Genomic DNA, 21,810 nt, shown 5'->3' on the forward strand with positions numbered 1-21,810 from the left:
GTCGGTGCCCTTGCATAGATTATGGCTGTATCAAATGTGCTACATCCAATATCTTAATCCATTACTGCTGGTGAGAGAAATGCTATTTCAAATACAAGGAGTATCAATCTATATCTCTAAATGGATCATGTAGTTTTTTTCATTATCGTGGTTTATTAAGATAATATTGAATAACACCAACAATATGTGAAATTGGTTCTACAGATATTAAGAGAAAATGAAACCTATTTAAAAACTGGAATGTGTGCATTTCATATTCAATATGTAGAATTATTGGAAACCATTATTTGTCCAAATCCAATGGATCAATTAAGAGTGGCATTTTAGACAGAATGCAACTGAGGAGTGCGAAGAATGCTCCGAATATAATAGCTCTAAGGAATCTCCATTGAAGATCCACCTCTGAATACTCTGTGTTGGTAGCTATGTTGACTAAATTAACATGAAACACGTGCTTTTTGCTGGTGGCAAAAATGAGGAAGAAACATTTAAAAGCTTGAAGGAGAATGTTAATGAGCCTGCACTGCAACCTCCCGATCCTTTTATATTCTTCTTTAGGACACAGGCAACAAATGTTGCCATAGATGCACTTTTCTTGCATTTAGAACAACTTGAGACCTCGTGTGAAGGCTGTGTGGTGTAACTACAGAGGAGGCAACCACTGCAAATACTAAAATACAACTGAATTAAAAAAAAATACGGACCAGCGTTCAGCGCTTTTTGTAGATTCGTTACAATTAACCCAACAAACTGGTGACATTTTGAAGCACAAAGAGAACAAGACAATTTCAATTTGCTAACTTGACAGAGAACAGGAACGCAGACTTTAATAAAAGTTTAAATTATATTTTTATTTTTAAATCCCTATCTACAACAGTCAGAGGCAAGAGTTAGACACTGTACAGTCCCACCAGACTTCTGCTTCCCAGTTGGTCACCAACGATCTGCCCCCTTCTACATCCAGAAAGATCTTGCTCCACAGAAACATAATAACTTTCGCAATTTCACTTTTTTGCCATAGTTGAAACAGCTTGTAATATTTCTGTTTTAAAAGTCTTACGACTTTGATCTTACTTTATAATAAATGCACTTAAACACAACCAAATTAAGTCACACTCATCCAGTATATTTCAAACCTCCTGGAACTCGACACTGACGCTGTAGAGTTCAGACTCCTGGATCGGACACAAGGCATAGAAACCTTGCACACTTGGGGCTAAAGAAAATGAAATCTCCGGAGTGCCTGGAGGAGGGACTGACCCATAGAGCACGATTAAACAGGCTCTTAGAGCAGTCCCTCCAGCAGGGATGAACCCAAAGAACACGATGAAACAGGATCCTAGGGAAAGGCAGCCAGGGTTTGTGTTGATGGCTTTCTTTCGCCATCCCGCAGTTGTGTAGCATACAAATAGCTTTCCTGAAAAGTTCGCTCCCTTTTCATCGATCAAGTGCACAACCGTTAATCTGCCATGCTACTGGTGATCAGATGTGCATTCATTGTATGTCTGGAGCGATGGATCAGCCACAATACAGTCCCTAAGGAGAAGAGAAAGGAGGAAACCCCAAGAAATGGAAAAGTGTCTGTGCACAGCCAGGCAAAACCGTAAAAACGCCCAACCATGAAATAAATGCACCTAACTGATGCAGGTCAAAAGGTAAACTTGCGTAAGTAGAAAATGCATATACCTTGAAAAAGATAAATAAAAGAAGCACAACAAATGAGGGCAATAGCAGCTCTTCGATGAATAACTGGGGGAGGTCAGATAGATGGCGGAGTGGGCATCGTCTCAATGCTTCTGCCTCATTTGGGCATCGCTGCCTTATGCCCGTGCTTGCTGGGTCTTAGTCATCTCGTACTGCTTCATCCTGTCCTCTAGCACAGGGCGGAAGTGTCGGATCAAACCCTGCAAAAGAAGTGAAAAGTTTCACATTAGATTTGCATGAGGAAGAAGTCTAACTTAGCAGGGATTACACCACTAGAGCTCCAAAAACATGAATGGCAGAGATCAGGATCTAAAAACTTATGAAATGTTCAGTACAGATGAAGATGAGACAGTAAAGAGTCTATGTATCTAATACTGCACACGCAACACTTGCAACAAGAATGAGTTTTTTCTGATGAACACAGCCATTGAGGTTTAGGGCCCTTACGTTAACTTTTAAGTTCTGCCTTTTGGGGGCAACACAAATATATAGTATAGTGTTTTAATTTAAACAAATAAGAATTCATTCAAATATCTGTTTTGGTACCAACTAGAAACATTTCCAACTGATAGTGATAATAAACAGTGCCTGAGGAAGTTTCACAAGTACTGCGCAGAGGGTATTTGAATATTTTAGCAAATGAGTACATATTACTACAAAGAGCAACCCCTGCAGCATCATGTTGGGTTGAATTTAATTAGTTTAACACGCTGACACGACCAAATGATTCTACAGAGAGAACACATGGAGTAGAGTCATTGAGGAGGAGATGCTGGGTGTTCAGTTGCTTTCCAAAGGATCTGACATAGGGTCAATTGCATGGGTGCCATGGGAGAGAGGTCCAGAAGGATGAAGCTTGGAGGGGTAGAAATCTTCCCCCAAACCTCTTCTTTGTAGAAGGGTGCAGGTTGAGGTGCTTTTATGGAGGCAGACCTTGGCATGTGGGGGGCTCTAAGGAATGACCAATCTGAAGCCACAGCCCAGGGCAGCACCGTGGAAAGATTGGTGGACCAGGCAGTGTTTTGAAAACAATCGTTCAATCAATGTGCAGTCAGTGCAGTGGAGGCATGAGATTCAAGCATTTGGTGTCACAGATGATCTGTGATGTGAAGCTCCGAGCACCTTGTAACTTACTTAATGACTTGCAAGAAGTCCCCCCTCATAGCCACCAGTGAAGGAGTGATTGGGCTGATTCGAGCTCGAGGTCAAAGTAATGGGAGTATTTCTCGGGGGCGACGGAGGAGGAAAAACAAAAGCATGTTTTTGCTAATGGAATTAATCTGAAGAGGAAATGATGCAACTGTTGAAGATTGTGGACCAAATTAGCAGGGACTGAAGAAGTGCAGAGAGAAGGAGGTCAGATCATGGCCAAGTATCTTTAGTTAACCAGGGCCAATGATCCGAATCGCTCATATTGTGTCATTCATGCAGAGCCAGTTCTCAGTCTGTTTTTGGAAGTACTGGAGACAATCGTGCACAGGTACTTCGGTTCTTTCTGGAGTGTAATATACATCAGAATCTTGTCATTGTATAGGTAACTGGTTAGAGATCATTGCAATGGTGGCCACAAAGAAGTTAAAGGGTCTGTCAAATGGAGGATGTTGGAGACTCACCACAGGTCATTTGATTCTAGATAGGTAAGTTCTGAGCGTTAGCGGATAGCAGTTTGAGAGGAACGACATGAACCACGGGATTACAACTTGTTCCAGCCCAAATATAGCCTCCAGCTGGCAAAGAAGAACTTTGTGCTCACAGTTCACAGCAGCAGACAGGTCGAGGGAAATCAAAACGCAGCTCTGAGCACTGTCCTGGCTGAGAAGTTCTGTCCTAATGTTCAGGTGTCTCCTAGTGGGAGACGCACAACTAGAAGTTGCAGAGAAGGTTGCTGGCTTCCTAAAAGGAGTTGAGTTGGGTTGAAAATACTGCTTCCAGGATGTTGGCGATCGGGAAGAGGGCGGGGAAGCTTAAGTCAGCAGTAGAATTCTAGGAAATGGTGTGATGACAGATTCTTTAAGTTGTGGGATGCAAGTCCAGCGAGTAGGGAAGTGCTGATGAACCTGGTGATGATGGCACTGTGGTATCTTTTCTTTACTCAGAGCTTCTTCACAAGAGAAACACTACACTCTACTGCCGCCAGGGACCTCCATTACCTATTTGCCACTACCCTCTTCCTGCTCACTACTAGAAGCCTTGGTATAATCTGATACCAACATGGCAGATACCAAGTGCTGAACATGTGTACAATGTGCCCCTCTGTAGGGATTGAGAATAAGCAATCCACATATAACGGCAGCAGCTTCCAGACCGACTTCCTCAAGAACTATTCGCTCCACCGCGCAAACCTTCCAACACAAACACTCTCCAATCTTCCTACACCCAGATGAGCCGCATTGGTTGTTCGCCTCCAAATCTCAATGAAGCACTTTACCCTGGATTTCCAAGACTATTCAGGAACCGCCTCTATGTATCCCACCGGAACGCAATACCGAGACACAGCTGCAAGAATTTTGCAATCAGCTGGAAGGCACTCAATTACCTGTACAGGCCAGGCGGCACCATCTCCCAGTGCACAGATGGTGTGTCCTTCGATCTGTTTGCTGATTTCCCATAGCATGTCTATCTCATCAGTGCGTGCATTGCCCTGGACAAAGCGCCACATGACCTTGTTCATCCAGTCCACACCTGTAAGGAAGAGGATGGTTGCAACCATCAATGAAATAAAGGGTACCAAGTGAATACTAGATAAAGTGAGGGAAAGAGACATGGAGAATGAGAAACAACAAAAACAGTCATATTATATATAAAAAGGGGAAGACGAGGAATCAGTGACATGGCCAGCAGGCGTGGTCTTTGCACCTATATATGTATATGGCATTTCTATAGCATGAAACAAGCCAAAAGGCAGCGGAGTGCTGTAGAGTGTCACAGACCAGCAGCCAGTCAGTGAGTGATAGGAGAGGAAGGTGGGTCGTGGACGGTTGATGCGTTATGAGGTAGTGAAATAATCCATGAACTGTGGAGGTGCAAAGGGGTAGATTATAGCAGTTTTTTTTTAGGAGGTCTCATTTTACAAACACAGACTGCATTTGTTATCAGCTCCCAGAGAGTTCGAGAGAAGACGTAAACCTTGTGCATGGCTTAAACGAACACCGAATGAGTTTCATAACCCGGAACAAGGTCTTATTCTTCACTTTTGTATGTACAGTCTTGTATATCCAATGGAACCCAATAGTAGCCCTGGGCGTCAATGCAAGCAAGAGGGAGGGAGGGAGGGCAGTCTCAGTGGATCATGGTCGATGGGTAGAAGGGGCAGACAGTAGGAGGAAAAGGTCTGCTGGAACTGAGCAAGACCAAGGGAGTTCAACAGCCCTAGGGTTGGAGTGAGGGGATTGAGCTGGACGAGTAACCGCAGAGAGGGAATGTGGAGGGCACAGAGGCAGTGAGTTAGATGGTGGGTGGGATAGGTTCCAGTGGTTCGGGTCCCTTTTCACATTACCTCGAGCCACCTCAAGAAGAACCCTTGAAAGATTGAAGTCATCGTCCTCATCAGGAAAACCAAACTGAATTAGCTCCAACGTTTTTTCAAACAAAATGACACAGTTTACAGCAAGGAATATGAAAGCTTTTATTTCGAGGACTAGGTAGATATAGCAGTCTCATAGATGGGACATACTTATTAAATGAACACAGTGATGAGGTAAGGCAGTTGGCATAGTGTATGTTCCTAATATGCAAGAATAATACTACCCCAGCCTGTGGTGAACGATATTTCAAGAGCCAGAGAGTACATTACCCTCTGTCCCTGCACTCATGCCTCGCTCACTTTGCGCACACCCTCATGTCTCTGAAAGTCACTGCAACCTGTGCTTCTCTGTACCAACTACTGACCCAGGTAGGGTATTCACCCATCTCAAGACATGCATCAATGCCCCCAGGAGAGACCACCGGCAACCTACCCTCGCGGCACGGAGTGCACTGCCCACAGCTCTCATGCTTGTAGAACTCGATCAGGCGAGCAATGGCTTTGACAATGTCAGTCTGTGGAAGGAAGGGAGAGGGACCCGTAAAATAAGGATATTGTACAGAAAATACAGCAGATAGCAGGAGGCATGAAAACAGACGTACAATGAAGAAAACACAAAATGTAAAACATCAGCAAAATCTGCAGGTAGGGCTCCAGGTAGGCACAAAGTAAAGTTATTTACCTTTAACAGCAACTATACAGCATGAATCCTTTTCTAGATTCACATGCTCCGCATATATTCTGCCATCTAGGAGTTGGGTCCAGAACAGTGTTTCTTCGTTCTCTCTCTTGCTAGTAAGTCCATTCTCTGTGCCATGCAAGATGTGCGTCCCAGAGATTCCTGTGCGTGGTCACCATCTTAAGATTCTTTCTTCTGCCATTGGGTCTCAAAGCAAGGTGGAGGAGATCCGAAGAATTCTAAGAAGCCACTGAAAACCGAGGTTTATCCACCGAAAACAGAGGTCTACAAAAGGTCCAACAGCAGAGGAGGGGAACCTTCTCAAACCCTATGGGTGGAGCCTGGCGATGAACACCACGGGGTTGGATAACAGAGGAGGGTGGCAGTGAGGGCACATGGAGGACACCCCATTTAAATCCTGCCCCAACTGCCATCACAAGTCACGCAGAAAGATCAGCACAACTTTTGTCTCTTGAAGGACCAAGATGACTGAAAGGCCTGCACAGAACTTGTCCCAAAGAGTTGAAAGCGAGACTCAAATAGGTCCTACCACACCAGGCCACAGCCGATACTCCATGGACACAGGAGTCCCTGAAGGACCTGGGCTTCTCCAGTAAAGAGGAAGAGGAGAACGTTGAGAAGCCAAGCCAGCAGAAAGAGAGTTGGACATTGAGGAAAGAGTCATTGAAGGTAGTAAGAAGGGCGGTGAGAGACGCCAAAAAGAAGCAGAAAAAAGTAACTAAGACCCCAAAAGGCACAGGAATCCAAGTTTTCAAAGGCCGCCTCAACGTCAAAACACTTAATAGGCGGAGGATAGCATAAACAAAAAGAGCTGCCCGGGTGTGGACCAAAAGACACCAATGAGGGATGCCTTCTAACCAACCCTCAATGCTGGCAGGCACACCGAAGGTGTAAAGGACAAGGAGCCGAAGGTGAAAGAGCTGCATCCCTCAAAGTCAAAATATCGACACTTCCAAAAGGGAACCTTCAGTGACCCTTTAAAAGAGTTTCACATCCAACCAAAACCCGTAGAGCAGAGGGAAACAGAGCCGAATCAACTGGACATCGAAGTACCCTAATCAACGTAGGCACATGAAGAGGAACAGGAGGAAATCCTCGATTACAATGAAGATGAATCCACTGTACTTGAGGGTCTGGGTCACCACGAAGACATGTGGCAGGATCTGAACCCTGAATGCCCTGAGGAAGAAGTCATGAAATACCCCTCAAGGCCCTCACCCCTAGATGACCGCTCCATGTACAAGGTACTTATGAAGAGGGCAGCAGACAATACTGGGGACCAACTTTCTGCACACTTGATATGCTTTGCTAAATATTAAAATATTACAGAAAAGCAAGCAAATTTGTTTTGTATTTCTGTGATGACTGAGGCCTTAGGTGGTCCTTTATAGAAGACCGTGCACACTGAATGACACCGCTTTGCTCTCTTAAATACTTCTGTGATCCCACCCAAATCATTAGGGGACCAATAGAAAATATACCATCATCTTATAATGACCCAGCAGTAGTCTTTACGTGCACAGATACCCTTTCATCATAATATTCCCTTTCAGAAGTAGGGGTGAGCAATCACTGAAGGGCCAGGAGAACTGGCATGCGATCTCGCCTACTCAAGGCAGCATTGTGTGCCCTTGTGCAGCCTTCATTATTACCTGTATCAAGTTCGCTTATCTGACAATAGTAGGGTGTCGATTCACTGAGATACTTGCGCTGCTCAAACAAATTTACAGATGGAGTGAGAAGTGGGACACACAACAACACAGAGGGATGGGAGGGACCATTCAGCAACACAGGTGAGTGGGAGGGTGCAAGCAGCAGCACAGAAGGATGGGCGAGGGAGAGGGTACAAGTAGCAACAAGGAGGGACAAAGGGTTCAAACAGCAGTATCAGAGTAACAAAGAAATAGAATAATCGAAGCAACAAAAATGAGGAGGGGACCGGCAAACACATGCATGCCGGGTCAGGTGGCTCAGTTGAATAATGTATCCACTACAGGGGCCTGTGTTCGACCTCATGGTCACAGGTTCAAATCCCGGCGGGTCCACTCAGCCTTTCATCCATTCGAGGTCGATAAAATGAGTACCATTGAGTTGAGTAACAATAAACATCTGTTATTCAGCGCCAAGAGACCTCTGGGTGAACGTGCTCTTTACACATACACGTTATGTTATGTATGTTTAGGGATTATCATTAAATAATACGACAAATTCAGTCCTTACCGATTTATCCATAACAATGAGAGCTGCCGTCCCGAGGCCAGTCTGAGCCTGTACCAGCGCATCGAAGTCCATCATCACCGTCTCACAGACAGACTTGGGAATAAGAGGTGTGGACGAGCCCCCAGGGATGACTGCTAGAAGGTTATCCCAGCCTCCGGTCACCCCCCCTGGAAGGAGAAAGAATCAAAGCCACATTAAAAAAGGGAATCTTATCAAATCTAGAGACGTGCGACTAGTGAAGACAAGAAAAAAGATACAGCAGATAAGGCCTAAAGTGCAGTGACAATACGGGTGTGGGTCCCTCTAGTGAAAGAGCACGGGGGATGCACACGTCAGATGTCAGGTGTTGTAAGTGAAAGTGAGCGAGTCACAGAACTGGAACTGTGAGGTGCTTTAGTTAAGTATAGCATTGCCTTGGTACAGCGGTGTGGGCACCCTTAGAGGAGAAGATCTCAGCAGTGCGCTGAAGTCACACTGGAGGTTCCGCTGTGGGTTTTAGAACAGGAATAGTCAGGATGGGACAGCCAGCATTGAGGTGCAACGACAGAACTTTGCTAAGAGTCTGTACTAGAAAATCAGTGGGTTCTGCAAATTGGGGACAAGAAGCCATGTGTGTGTTTTGAGAATTAGAACAGTTCAATCTGATGTGTCCCCCAAATGTAGTAGTACACTGTAAGAGCTGCAGGTTTTCAGGTCTAGACAGACGTTCAGTCGTGAAGCTGTAGGTGCACTCACCAGCATGCCTCTCGATCAGCTCCTTCAGTGGGATAGACATCTCTTCTTCCACAGTGCATGGCTTGTTGACATGTCCAGAGATGTTAAATAGTTTGGTGCCAGAGTTCCTTTCCCGACCAAAGCCTGCAAACCAGGCCCCGCCACGACGGCAGATAGTGGGAGCTACGGCAACAGTCTCCACATTGGCCACGGTGGTGGGGCAGCCAAAGACACCTACGCAAAGAGAAGAGAAATACATGGGGTTTCAGGTTGCTTGGAAAACTACTTTGAGGACAATGACGAACAGTTATTTGGAATGGAAAGCACTCAGTATTTGCGACTACAGAAAAATAAACACATATCATCATCAACTGGTCTAAGTCAAAATGTAAAATAACTTGACCACTGGTTGTTGGCTCCTGAGCCTCACTTTGGCAGGACACAATAAATGTTCTGCTTAAAATAAAAAATTAAAAATAAATGCACAAAAGCAAAATAAAAGTACCCTTTTTTATTTCAAATTAAGCACATAGGCAACTTTAAGAACCTACAATATTGCTTTTGCTTCCATAACTAAAGAAATAATTACAGGGATGTAGAAAGAGCACTGAACAAGCACTGGCAAGGCCAATAGTGCCGATTTTTCGCTACTGCGCTAGAATTGCTCTACTTTGGCCCACAGACACTTTGCAACCTGCTCCTGGCGTTGTGGGATAAGTGCTCAACCTCAAAGCTCTGCGGGTACCAAAGTAATGAAGCATTGGTCGAGATCCTACTTCTCTTGGGATGCCTTGGCCCGGCGCAATAAACACTTCCTTTTCCAAGTTGTTTACTTATGGTTCAGACACACTTTACCTTCAAAGGACATTCTGATTCCTCTTAATTTACCAGATGGGGGAAAATGCACCACATTTGACAATCGCTTGGTGTGGTCAGCTGATGTCCGACTAGGCAAGTTTTCTTGCAGAGTGAAAAAAGGTAAAACGTTGAGGACACGTTGATAAAAGATGTATTATAGTATTTCAACTTACATAGAAAAATTTGCTTGTGCATACACCCAAAACTGATTTACATCAAACATTAAAATAGATTATGCATTAAAACAACTTTACTCAGGGTGCTCCGTGGGTTTGAAAGGGTTAACACTTTTGGATATTGCTGCTGTTTAACGTCATGATTCATTGATTTGTAATCCTGTCAATCACATGTGAGATTTTTGACAACTGTGGCTAGATGGAGACTGATCTTGGCTTTGCGGCTAACCCCTGCTGTGCAAATCCAAAAGTAAATCCAGCAGGGAGATGGCTGCCCCAGGGCAGCGTGAGGAGCTGGCACCGGTGAGCCAGAGGACAAGCTGACAATGTAACATGTTGTTACGGTCAGTTGATTTTCTGAAGATATCTGTCATGATTTGGTCATCTTTTATGGTGATGCGAACATCCAAGAAGGTTATTGTGTTTGAGTCAATGGTCCAAGTGAACTGAATGCGCTGATTGACTGAGTTCAAAGTGGTTAATGCAAGTTCCAAATTAGCGCGCAAGTCTTTCCACAAGGTAAATAAATCATCTATGTAGCGTACATACATCCTTAAATGATTTTTCCACAATGGGTTCTGCCAGATGTTGTTATTCTCAAACTTATTCCTGATGGAATTAACAATGTTCACACTTTACCACAGCTACTTCACCTACAAAGACAACTGGTTCTTGCAACTAGTGGGCACCAGCATGGGTAATTCGGCTGCCCCAGTATACGCGAATATTTTTATGGGAGAGTTTGAGAACAACAACATCTGGCAGAACCCATTGTGGAAAAATCATTTAAGGATGTATGTACGCTACATAGATGATTTATTTATCTTGTGGAAAGACTCACGCGCTAATTTGGAACTTGCATTAACCACTTTGAACTCAGTCAATCAGCGCATTCAGTTCACTTGGACCATTGACTCAAACACAATAACCTTCTTGGATGTTCGCATCACCATAAAAGATGACCAAATCATGACAGATATCTTCAGAAAATCAACTGACCGTAACAACATGTTACATTATTCGAGTTTTCATCAGCCATCTCTAAAAAATCACCTACCTAAATCTCAATTGTTAAGAGTAAAACGAATCACCTCGGACCCTACAGTGCTGGAAAGTAGAATGGATGAAATGATCAACCGCTTCAAAGCGAGAGAATACACAGATGATTTACTGGAAAAAACCAAAAATGAAGTGAAAAATCTGCATAGACAAGAACTTTTACTACCATCAAGCAAGAAAAAAGAAAATGACCGGATGGTCGTTGTTTCCAAATATTCCAATGCTAGCTTAACATACAAAAGGATTGTCCTAAGACATTGGCCAATGTTACAACTAGAGACAGACTTTAACAACATGTTTGAAGCTAAACCAATATTTGCACACACAAGGGGCAAAAACCTGGGTGAAATTCTCAAACATCCTACAGAACAAACAGTGATCTATAAAGGTACCAGACCATGCAATAACTGCAATAATTGCCACAATGTAATCACAGGCAACAAACTATCACACCCCATGAAAGGTTACAATATCAACTTGAAAGTCACAGCTACATGTGACTCCAACAACTTAATTTACCTACTTAAATGCCCATGTGGGAAGGTATATGTGGGCAAAACGGAGCGCAAGTTGAAAACCCGCGTCAATGAACATAAATCGAACATTCGAACTAAGAATCTCAAATCATCCATAGCGACACATTTTTTGGAGTCTAACCACACCATAGCCCAACTAAAATTCATGGCACTGGAAATTATTCATAAAATAGAAGGAAGAGACAATAACAGGGCGCTACTACAGAGAGAAAATTTCTGGATTTATAAATTAAACTCGATCAAGCCCTTTGGCTTAAATGAACGGATCGAATTTTCATGTTACCTGTAACATCACTAACTGAATGAAAGCACCAGAGGGTGCCCCCCCGTTCTGACCTGATCTCCACAGCGTGGTTCTTTTTATGTATAGACATTTGTTAACTTTACCTGATTACTGCACATAATGTTAGCATTTGCTACATATCTTTGTTTAGAGAATTGATTATGTTTACTTTACGCTGTATTTTATTATTTCATACATTAGCACTACCCTTTTTTCAGTCCGCTTTTACTTGCCACCACTCGCGGTCACGTGTCTCACACTAACCATTCACGATTATTCATTAACCCCACCACCGCATTTCCGGATTAACATGCCGGTCTTCGGTCGGCGCTTTTGAAACGCTGCGAACCTCGCCAAAAAGTAAGTTTTTGCCGCTTTAGAACTTCGAGCATTGCTTACTCAGCACGCATTTAATCTTCGTTGACTTTATTCACTTCCCATCACTCTTTCGTATTCCAAGGCACTAGCGAGGCACGTCGTTTAACGCTTTGTTAAGTTCACTCGGACTAACCGACGGTAATCATTTACAAGTCACCTTGAGGTTAAGCATCGGGTATTTGGCAATACTATTGTATTTTCCACATTAATCGTTGCATTTTTTCACGTTATTTGGTGAATATCTTGGACTAAGGGTCTATTTCTTTTTATCACACTTGACAAATAGTCGTCAACATGTTACAAATATGTTCGTCTTTTGTTTGTATAGGCTCCCCGATGAAGGGCTGGTAGCCCGAAATGCATTGGAGCAGGAATATTAATATGGAATGTGAATATTAATATGCATTACGGCATTGAATATATCTTTTGAAATTGAAATTCATCAATCAAAACAGAAACATAAAAAAATAAAAAATAAACTAAGTTGAAAATACTTATCTTCTATTGAATCTTTTGGAGGATTACACCTACTTGAGTGCCTAAGGGATGTCATCAAAGTCCTTTTGATAACACATTATTTACCAGAGGACAAGCTGACAATGATGGGCAGCGTGAGGAGCTGGCACCGGTGAGCCAGAGGACAAGCTGACAATGATGGGCAGCGTGAGGAGCTGGCACCGGTGAGCAGGACAAGCTGACAATGATGGGCAGCGTGAGGAGCTGGCACCGGTGAGCAGGACAAGCTGACAATGATGGGCAGCGTGAGGAGCTGGCACCGGTGAGCAGGACAAGCTGACAATGATGGGCAGCGTGAGGAGCTGGCACCGGTGAGCAGGAGGACAAGCTGACAATGATGGGCAGCGTGAGGAGCTGGCACCGGTGAGCAGGAGGACAAGCTGACAATGATGGGCAGCGCGAGGAGCTGGCACCGGTGAGCCGGAGGACAAGCTGACAATGATGGGCAGCGTGAGGAGCTGGCACCGGTGAGCCAGAGGACAAGCTGATAATGATGGGCAGCGTGAGGAGCTGGCACCGGTGGCAGGAGGACAAGCTGATAATGATGGGCAGCGTGAGGAGCTGGCACCGGTGGCAGGAGGACAAGCTGACAATGATGGGCAGCGTGAGGAGCTGGCACCGGTGAGCCAGAGGACAAGCTGATAATGATGGGCAGCGTGAGGAGCTGGCACCGGTGGCAGGAGGACAAGCTGACAATGATGGGCAGCGTGAGGAGCTGGCACCGGTGAGCCAGGGGACAAGTGGACAATGATGGGCAGCGTGAGGAGCTGGCACCGGTGAGCCGGATGACAAGCTGACAATGATGGGCAGCGTGAGGAGCTGGCACCGGTGAGCAGGAGGACAAGCTGACAATGATGGGCAGCGTGAGGAGCTGGCACCGGTGAGCCGGAGGACAAGCTGACAATGATGGGCAGCGTGAGGAGCTGGCACCGGTGAGCAGGAGGACAAGCTGACAATGATGGGCAGCGTGAGGAGCTGGCACCGGTGAGCCGGAGGACAAGCTGACAATGATGGGCAGCGTGAGGAGCTGGCACCGGTGAGCCAGAGGACAAACTGATAATGATGGGCAGCGTGAGGAGCTGGCACCGGTGGCAGGAGGACAAGCTGACAATGATGGGCAGCGTGAGGAGCTGGCACCGGTGAGCCAGGGGACAAGTGGACAATGATGGGCAGCGTGAGGAGCTGGCACCGGTGAGCCGGAGGACAAGCTGACAATGATGGGCAGTGTGAGGAGCTGGCACCGGTGGCAGGAGGACAAGCTGACAATGATGGGCAGCGTGAGGAGCTGGCACCGGTGAGCCAGGGGACAAGCGGACAATGATGGGCAGCGTGAGGAGCTGGCACCGGTGAGCAGGAGGACAAGCTGACAATGATGGGCAGCGTGAGGAGCTGGCACCGGTGAGCCGGAGGACAAGCTGACAATGATGGGCAGTGTGAGGAGCTGGCACCGGTGGCAGGAGGACAAGCTCACAATGATGGGCAGCGTGAGGAGCTGGCACCGGTGAGCCGGAGGACAAGCTGACAATGATGGGCAGTGTGAGGAGCTGGCACCGGTGGCAGGAGGACAAGCTGACAATGATGGGCAGCGTGAGGAGCTGGCACTGGTGAGCAGTGTGAGTAGATTCTTTTATAAGGAGGTCACGCTGCCATTGGTGGTCAGCCTTTTATTAGTGAACATTGTGAGGAGCTGGCACAAGTGGGCTGGGTGGGAAACTAGGACTGGCAGGCATAATGATGAGTGGACAGCGTGAAGAACTGGCACTTGTGAGCAGTGTAATAAACATGCACTAGGGCTCACCATGAGGATCTGACAGTGGCTGGCAGCGTGTAGAGCTGGCACTGGTGAACAGTAGTAAAAGGTGCTACTGGTAGACAGCATAAGAAGCTAGCACTGGATTTGGCATTGATGGGCAGTGTGTACAGTTCTCACTTGCGTAAAGACATCAGTTCCTAATGCAGTCACAATGGTAGTTTACACAAGTGCCAAAAACGATGCTCCAAAAACGATGTTACACAACATATTTCAATCTACCTGAACTGTGCAAATACAATATATTGTCTTTCAGGAGATTTTCCATTCTGTCTTGGGTGTGGACCACCAACCCACATCTGCTCCAGGTTCCATGTGCTGAATCTTTCCAGCCAGAGGCAAAACTCAAGCTACTGTCCCCACTCCTCCAACCCCTCCACCACTGGCCTTTTTCTTAATTTCTGTCTGCACCCCCTTCGCCCACATGAAGAGCCTGTAAAATTGCACTATAAACAAGCAAAATAATAGAACAACAAGGAAAAGTTCAATGTGGGACGTACCAACATCAGCAGGGAATGGGGGCTTTAGGCGTGGCTTGCCCTGCTTCCCCTCAAGCGACTCTATAAGTGCTGTCTCCTCACCGCAGATGTAGGCACCTGCCCCGCGCATGACGAAGACGTCAAAGTCATAGCCAGAACCACAGGCGTTCTTTCCAATGAGGCCAGCTTCATAGGCCTCACGGATTGCTACCTATAAGAGGGAGAAAGAACAAAAGAAGAAAAAACATGGTGGAGGAAGAGAAAAAAACAAGAGTACAAATCTCAGATGGGGAAGAAAAAGGATATTCCATGGAGACTTAAGACAAGTAAAAAAATAAATATAATAAAAGCGGGGTGGCGGGCAAACAGATTTTAGGGAATGCAGGTGGAAATTTAGAAAACGTGAGTGCCAAGTCTGACCAAGCAGAAAACAGTGACATTTTGTAAATGTGTAAAAAACAAAAGAAGGAAATAAAGAGACAATATATAACAAGCATTTGCAATGCAATAGGTCTCGTATTTATTCGAGTTTGAGCTACTGGCACTGTAAATGGCAATGCCTTTTATTTATGTTTTCGTTTTCAAAACATAAATAAAAGGCATTGTCATTCACAATGCCAGTAGCTTAAACTCGCGTAAATGCGAGACCTATTGCATTGCAAATGCTTGTTGTCTTAAAGTCACCCATAGTCAATTAAAACTGTCTAAATACTTTCAGGCCTACTGGGACATTCAGAACCCCACAAATCTTTACTGTCCTTCAACTTTACATATTCCTTGCAACGCCTTCTACTACTTCGCAAATGCTTCAAAATGGACTCTGAAAAAGGATAATCCATTTACATTCCTCCAACACTGCCCAGTTTCATCCAACCACACCCTGTCCGTGAATAACATTTCTATAAAGTTACTGGTAACCTCATGACTCATTATCAACAAAAAATTGCTTTGTAAAGTTAAGCTCTGTGATAATATTTTCAAAAACAAGTCAGCCTCAGCATGCATTTAACAAATGGAGCATTATTTCGTGAAAACAGAAGACACCACCTGTTCAGATGCAGCCCAGTTTCCAATAATCCCTGCTGCTGTGCTTAGTTCATTTTGCATTCACTGGTGCACCAAGCGCTCAGTGAGCCGGATTTAAGTAATTTAACCAGCAGTATAGTGTAATTCATACATGCAAAACTTTCAAAAAGCATCACTGCAAGAGTTCTACAAACACTTGCAGCCATGGCCTAGTGTTTGGATCAGCACATATGTAATCCTATGGAAACTAACACGTCAAAGAGTATATATTACCTGTTATTCGTTGGTATAGTGACATTATAACAGGGTCTGTCGGGTAGTTCGGGAGCTACTGGCAGCTCTCCGCCTACCTGGGAGTAGCTACCCTAAGTGCAGCCCAACCTAAAGAATGAAAGGCTTTTGTTCGGTTGAATTAGGTAGGTTTCAAACATTTTAAACCACATATTTAAAAAGTAAAATGTGTGTTTTTGGAACTGATAAGCTTATGTTTGGAGATAAAAAAAACATATTTAAATCCAATCGTTAAATGTTCATTCCTGCTGCATTGGGAAGTCCTGTTACTAATCCTAGGTGTCAGGCAGCACTGTATATTTGGCTGGTAGGGCACGTAGAGGCATTCAAAATTAAAACGGATGAAGCTTTTTTTCAACATTTGCGCTGGTTGACCTGGTCTGATTCACTAAGGTCGTCACTAAGGTAATCTTGCATGCAAAGGCCCCGAAGGAATCTTGTCTTAAGCGATCACTGTTGTAATGCTTATAATGTGTGAGAAGCTTGGGATGATTTTCATTGAACATAAGTAGACCTTACTATATCAATTTTTTATTTTTATTTAAACAAAAGGGTTGGAGATCTTTGACTAATAATGATACAAATCAACTTTGGGGCAAGAGAATATTTCTAGAGTCGATGCCAAAACTCACGGAATCCAGCAGTTCACGTGCAGATGTTAAAGTCCTGTGAGAATAAATGTTGTGGCAGCTTCAAACTGTTGACAAAGGCGAAAGGCACCCTTTTAATTCTCATTCAGAACTCTGGCTGGCTTTCACAGCCTGAAAAATATCGGTTCTGTGGATGTTTGCAGTCGCGCTATAAATTATCTGTCCAACTTAAAAATTGTTCAACAATGTCACATCTCTTTTTTTGTTGTTAATTCTGTATAAGTTTCAAACAGTGCATATGTATACAACATCCAACAAACATGGAGCTCAATGATGACAAAGATACACAGACTAAAATATGTAGAGAGAGAGATACTGTCCTCAATAGTCTGCTGCATAGAGAATAGAGCAAAGGGAGGGGAAACAGGGGACAAAGGGAACTAGAAGAAGCGCTTGAAATCCTGAGCTCTTACTGTGGTCACGGAGTTTTCGCTGTGAGGAATCGAGCCGGCCATGGTCATTTTCGCACGATTATGTTTTTTGTCTGCGAGTGGAGCAGGAGGTGTCTGTGGACGCCGGTAATGAGCGCCGTTGTGTCACAGCAAGGCACTAAGCTCCGAGGGGCCACGAGTTGCTGACACGGAGGAGGACGCTACGGCGCGCGCCAGTCCTGAAAATGAAAGCTATGGTGGGGGCGGGACTTCCGCTTTGTGCGCGAAGACCGCACCCACGAATGCCTTGCCCGAGGAGCAGCGGTGACGTGGGGTTGCAGATCTCCGGAGTGGCGGTAAGTGCCCTTACTTGTAGGGGGGCGGCAGGGGGGTGGGGGGGCGGGTGCGCTCGTGTGTTTATGCATGTGTGCGATGGGGGGGCCTTGGTGCACGTGTGTGTGTGTGTGCGCACGTGTGTGTGTTTGTGTATGTATGTGCGTGCATGCATGGGCGCTTCGGGGAATTGTCAGGAGAAGAGGTGCGGCGTAGACAGAGTGTGAGGCGAGGTGGGGGAGGGGTGGGTGCAGTATAGTGGGCAAAGGAGAGAGCGGGCGAGGCACTGGGCGGCATGCGAAGGGGGGCGAGAGGTGCCGGGATAGTGGGCAATTGAAGATCAGCGAGGTGAAGAGCATTTCCCACAAGATTAGCGGAGTAGCAACGGCATAAGGGGCCCGTTTGCTGGAGAGTTTTTAGAGGTGCGCATCTGTTGGGGGAGGGGGGTGGGCGGCTCTCGTATTGGTGGGGCTCTGTTTTCGGAGGAAGGACTCGGGTGGAGACAAAAGGTAGCTGTGTGTGTGTGTATGCGCATGCGTGTTTGAAGCTTCTCAGGAGACAGCAGCTGCTCGCGAGCGCGTGGCCCGCGGAAATCGCCGCCTTCAACAGGAAATGCGCGCAGCCGGTACTGTCTCCTGGGAAGCACAGTCAGTGACAAAAGATCTCTGGCGAGACACAGCGCTTACGCGCTGTTTTCGCTACGAGACCTAAAAAAGTATGAAGCAAGGAAGTATATAAAGGGGTTTGGTGGGCATTACATTTCAACTGAAATGTAGGGAGGAAATTGGGATATAGAGCACGAGACACAGAGCAAAGTTGCAACACAACGAGGAGCAGAACAAACAAGTTTGAAAGAGAACCAATGACGGTGATGTTTAAGGAATACAACATACTCAGAGAAAGACAAGTGAGAGATGGTGGCTGTAAAAGACATAAAAGACATACTTCATGAACTGTACTAATAGTTCAGCAATTTAAAATGGTGTTAAAATAAACAAACAGAATCTCAGAACATATTTGGTAAAATGTCCTTCAACGTTTTTATTACATTGAGGTCTTTATAAGAGATGCCTTTTGTTAATCTGCTTTGGAAGTAAAAAGCTACAAAAACTAATGGTAGGAAATGCAAAGAGGAACATCAAAGCCTCAACATGGTGACAATCGCTAAAAAAGTTGAAACTGAAAAGAACATCTGTTCTATTCCATTCTCGCTTCCTGTTTTTCAGCAAACAGCAACTCCACTGTCATTTATTTATTTATAAAGTTTTATATAGCGCGAACTTGATCCCGAAGGATATCAGAGCGCTTTACAATTTGAGGCAATTAAATAACTTCTCACCCTATTCCCCTATGTACCCACATCGCACTATGGAACCAAAAATGCAAAATTAGAATAAAAAAAGTAATAACAACCAAAGATGATTACACAGATAATAAAAACAGATCTTACACCAAAAATACATGCATCACACACATTATTTATTATTTATTTAAAATATTTATAGAGCGCGACTGTCACCTGGCAGGTATCCTGGCGCTGTTGGCTACTCCTAGAGGTTCTTAGACGGGGGTTGAACTGTGGTTGGGGATTTAAAGGGACGGAGGAAAGAGCCAGGTTTTAATTCGTTTTCTGAAGGGAAGGAGGTGAGGGATTTGACGAATATCGACAGGCAGACTGTTCCACAGCTTGGCAGCAGCTACTCTGAACGATCTTCCCCCAGTCCTGGCCTTCTTACATCTGGGCACTTTCACAAGGCAGGCAGTTGTGGACCTAAGTGTTCTGGTGGGAGTATACCATGAGAACAGACGTTGGAGAGGCCTGGGTCCGGCACCGTGTAGTGCCTTAAAGACCAGGCAAAGGGCTTTAAAGGCAATGCGTTGCTTCAACGGCAGCCAGTGCAGCTCGGCCAGTGCTGCAGTGGCCGAGGATCTCCTGGTCCACCCAAGGGCCAATTTGGCTGCTGCCGACTGAACTCGTTGGAGTCTGTCCAGTAGTGTCACAGGGGATTCAAACAGCAGCGCATTACAATAGTCTAGGCGACTAAGAATAGTGCACCTGACTATCAGTGCTCGGGCAGAAGATGGTAGTAGAGGCAGGACTTTGCGCAATGAGCGCATGAGGCCTGAGCAGGTAGCGACTGTTCTTGAAACCTGCGTTTCCATGCTTAGTTGGTGGTTAAGCATGACGCCCAGGTTGCGAACACTGGTGACCGGTGGCGGGTTGTTAGAGTTTTCCGGGGGCCAGAACTCAGCAGGCAGAGGGCGCGGTATACGGCTCGCGGGGCAGAACAAAACCTCGGTTTTCGAGGAGTTAAACTGGAGGGAGTTTCTGTGCAGCCAGCTTGCGGTGTCTCTTAGACAGTTGTGGAAAGCTTCTAAGGGGATGGAATCTTCGCCCTCCCAAGAAAGAAGGAGCTGAGTATCGTCTGCGTAGTTTACTGTGGTCATGTTGTGTGATTTAATTAGAGTGACCAAAGGTTTCAAGTAAACATTAAATAATATCGGGCTGATGGAGGAGCCCTGAGGAACACCGTGAGGGACAGGGGAGAAGGCCGATTGGAAAGGGGGGAGGGATACAGCCTGTTTTCTGTCACTGAGGTAGGAGTGGAACCAGATCAGGGCCGTGCCGTCGATCCCTGCCTCTCTCAGCCGCTCGAGCAGAATCCCATGGTTGACAGTATCGAATGCGGCAGACAGGTCTAATAGGATCAAGGCCACAGCTTGGCCCCTGTCTGCGCGCATTCGAAGCTCCTCCATGGTGGTGAGCACAGCGGTTTCGGTGCCATGGGCTGGGCGAAAACCAAATTGGAATTCGTCCAGAATGTGGTGCTGCTCGAGATGGGTTGAGAGGCAGTTACTGACCCAACGTTCCAGCACCTTCACCGGGAATGGCAGAAGTGATATGGGGCGGAAATTGGACAAGCATTCTGGATTGAGCGTGGGTTTCTTCAGAAGCGGGGTGATGAGCGCTTGCTTCCAGGAGGTGGGGACGAAGCCACAGCTAAGGGATTGATTACAAATCATCCGGAGGGTATGGAATAATTCGTGTCCACATGCTTTCCAAATTTTCGGAGGCAAAGGGTCAAGGGGAGATCCAGAGGTGATGCCTTGTGCCACTTTGTCGAATTCAGTTTGAGAGAGAAGGGGGAAAGCGCGGAGCCTGTTCGTGGGAGGGCAGGCTGACTTCAAGGAGTCAGGATTGATGGGGCTAACTTCGGGAGAGGTGGGATGGATGTGTGGCGGGGGCGTGGCTAAGTTATTTATGATAGTCTCAATTTTGTCAGTGAAAAACTGAGCGAGGCTATCACAGAGGGTCTGAGATGGAGAGATAGGGTTTTTGGCGCAGTCAGGATGTAAAATATTGTCCAGGATCTGAAATATGCTCTTAGGACTGTTAGCCGCATTAGCTATGGTGGAGCAGTAGTAATTCGCTTTGCTCTCTGTGATGGCAGATTTGTATTCACGGAGTGCCTTTTTCCAGAGGACTTTCTTGTTATTACAGTATCCATGTCTCCACTGTCTCTCAGCCTGTTTACAGGTTGATTTGAGGATCTTCAGGGAGTAGTTGTACCAGGGAGCAGGTGCTCTACCTTTAGGTTTGCAGAGTTTTAGAGGGGCGACCGAGTCCGCGATGGATGTGATATTTGCGCTAAAAGATCTGTAGTTGTATTCTACCGAATTGGACGAGGAGACACTATCTTCCACCTCGAAGACTTTGGTGGAGATGCTGAGTTTTTCTAAAGCTTTCCAATTACGATAAGAAAATTGTGGTGGCAGGTGAGTCTTGGGCTTTCTTATTGTGGCGTTGTTAATGTAAAGTTTAATGAGCGAGTGGTCTGTCCAGCTCATAGGCAGGATGTCGCCTACTTGCGTTAGACCCGGACTCGAAAAGATGAGGTCGAGGCCGAGGCGGTTGCCAGCGGAATGGGTGGGGTCCTTTATCAGTTGGTGAAGCCCCACACTGTCACAGGACAGCAGAAGATTGTTTAGACCTGTGTCTAGGCTGCCGTTTGGCCAAAGATTGAAGTCTCCTAGAATAATAAGTTTATTGTGGGAGGTTGCCAAATTGGTGATAATCGTGAGGAGCGCTTGCTGTTGCGAGAGGGAGAAGGCCCCCGGCGGTCGGTAGCAAATAATTACCGTGAAGGTGACTCCTAGGTGGCAATTTATAGTCAGACCGAAG

At 45.8% G+C, this 21,810-nt stretch overlaps 1 protein-coding gene across 1 annotated transcript in view; it reads right to left on the bottom strand.

The window, feature by feature from the left end:
- Positions 1–830: 830 nt before the first annotated feature.
- Positions 831–21,810, bottom strand: part of NDUFV1 (NADH:ubiquinone oxidoreductase core subunit V1) — a 45,560-nt gene continuing 24,580 nt past the window's right edge. The window contains exons 6-11 of the mRNA XM_086953303.1: positions 14,978–15,167; positions 8,883–9,095; positions 8,148–8,314; positions 5,661–5,742; positions 4,241–4,386; positions 831–1,904 (exon numbers count right to left, since the gene is read on the bottom strand). Of these exons, the coding sequence (XP_086809429.1) occupies positions 1,821–1,904; positions 4,241–4,386; positions 5,661–5,742; positions 8,148–8,314; positions 8,883–9,095; positions 14,978–15,167 (882 nt within the window). The 3' untranslated portion in view covers positions 831–1,820. The remainder of the gene's footprint in view (positions 1,905–4,240; positions 4,387–5,660; positions 5,743–8,147; positions 8,315–8,882; positions 9,096–14,977; positions 15,168–21,810) is intronic.

Source organism: Lissotriton vulgaris, chromosome 1_2, assembly GCF_964263255.1.
Source record: "Lissotriton vulgaris chromosome 1_2, aLisVul1.2, whole genome shotgun sequence".
Taxonomy (NCBI): Eukaryota; Metazoa; Chordata; class Amphibia; order Caudata; family Salamandridae; genus Lissotriton; species Lissotriton vulgaris.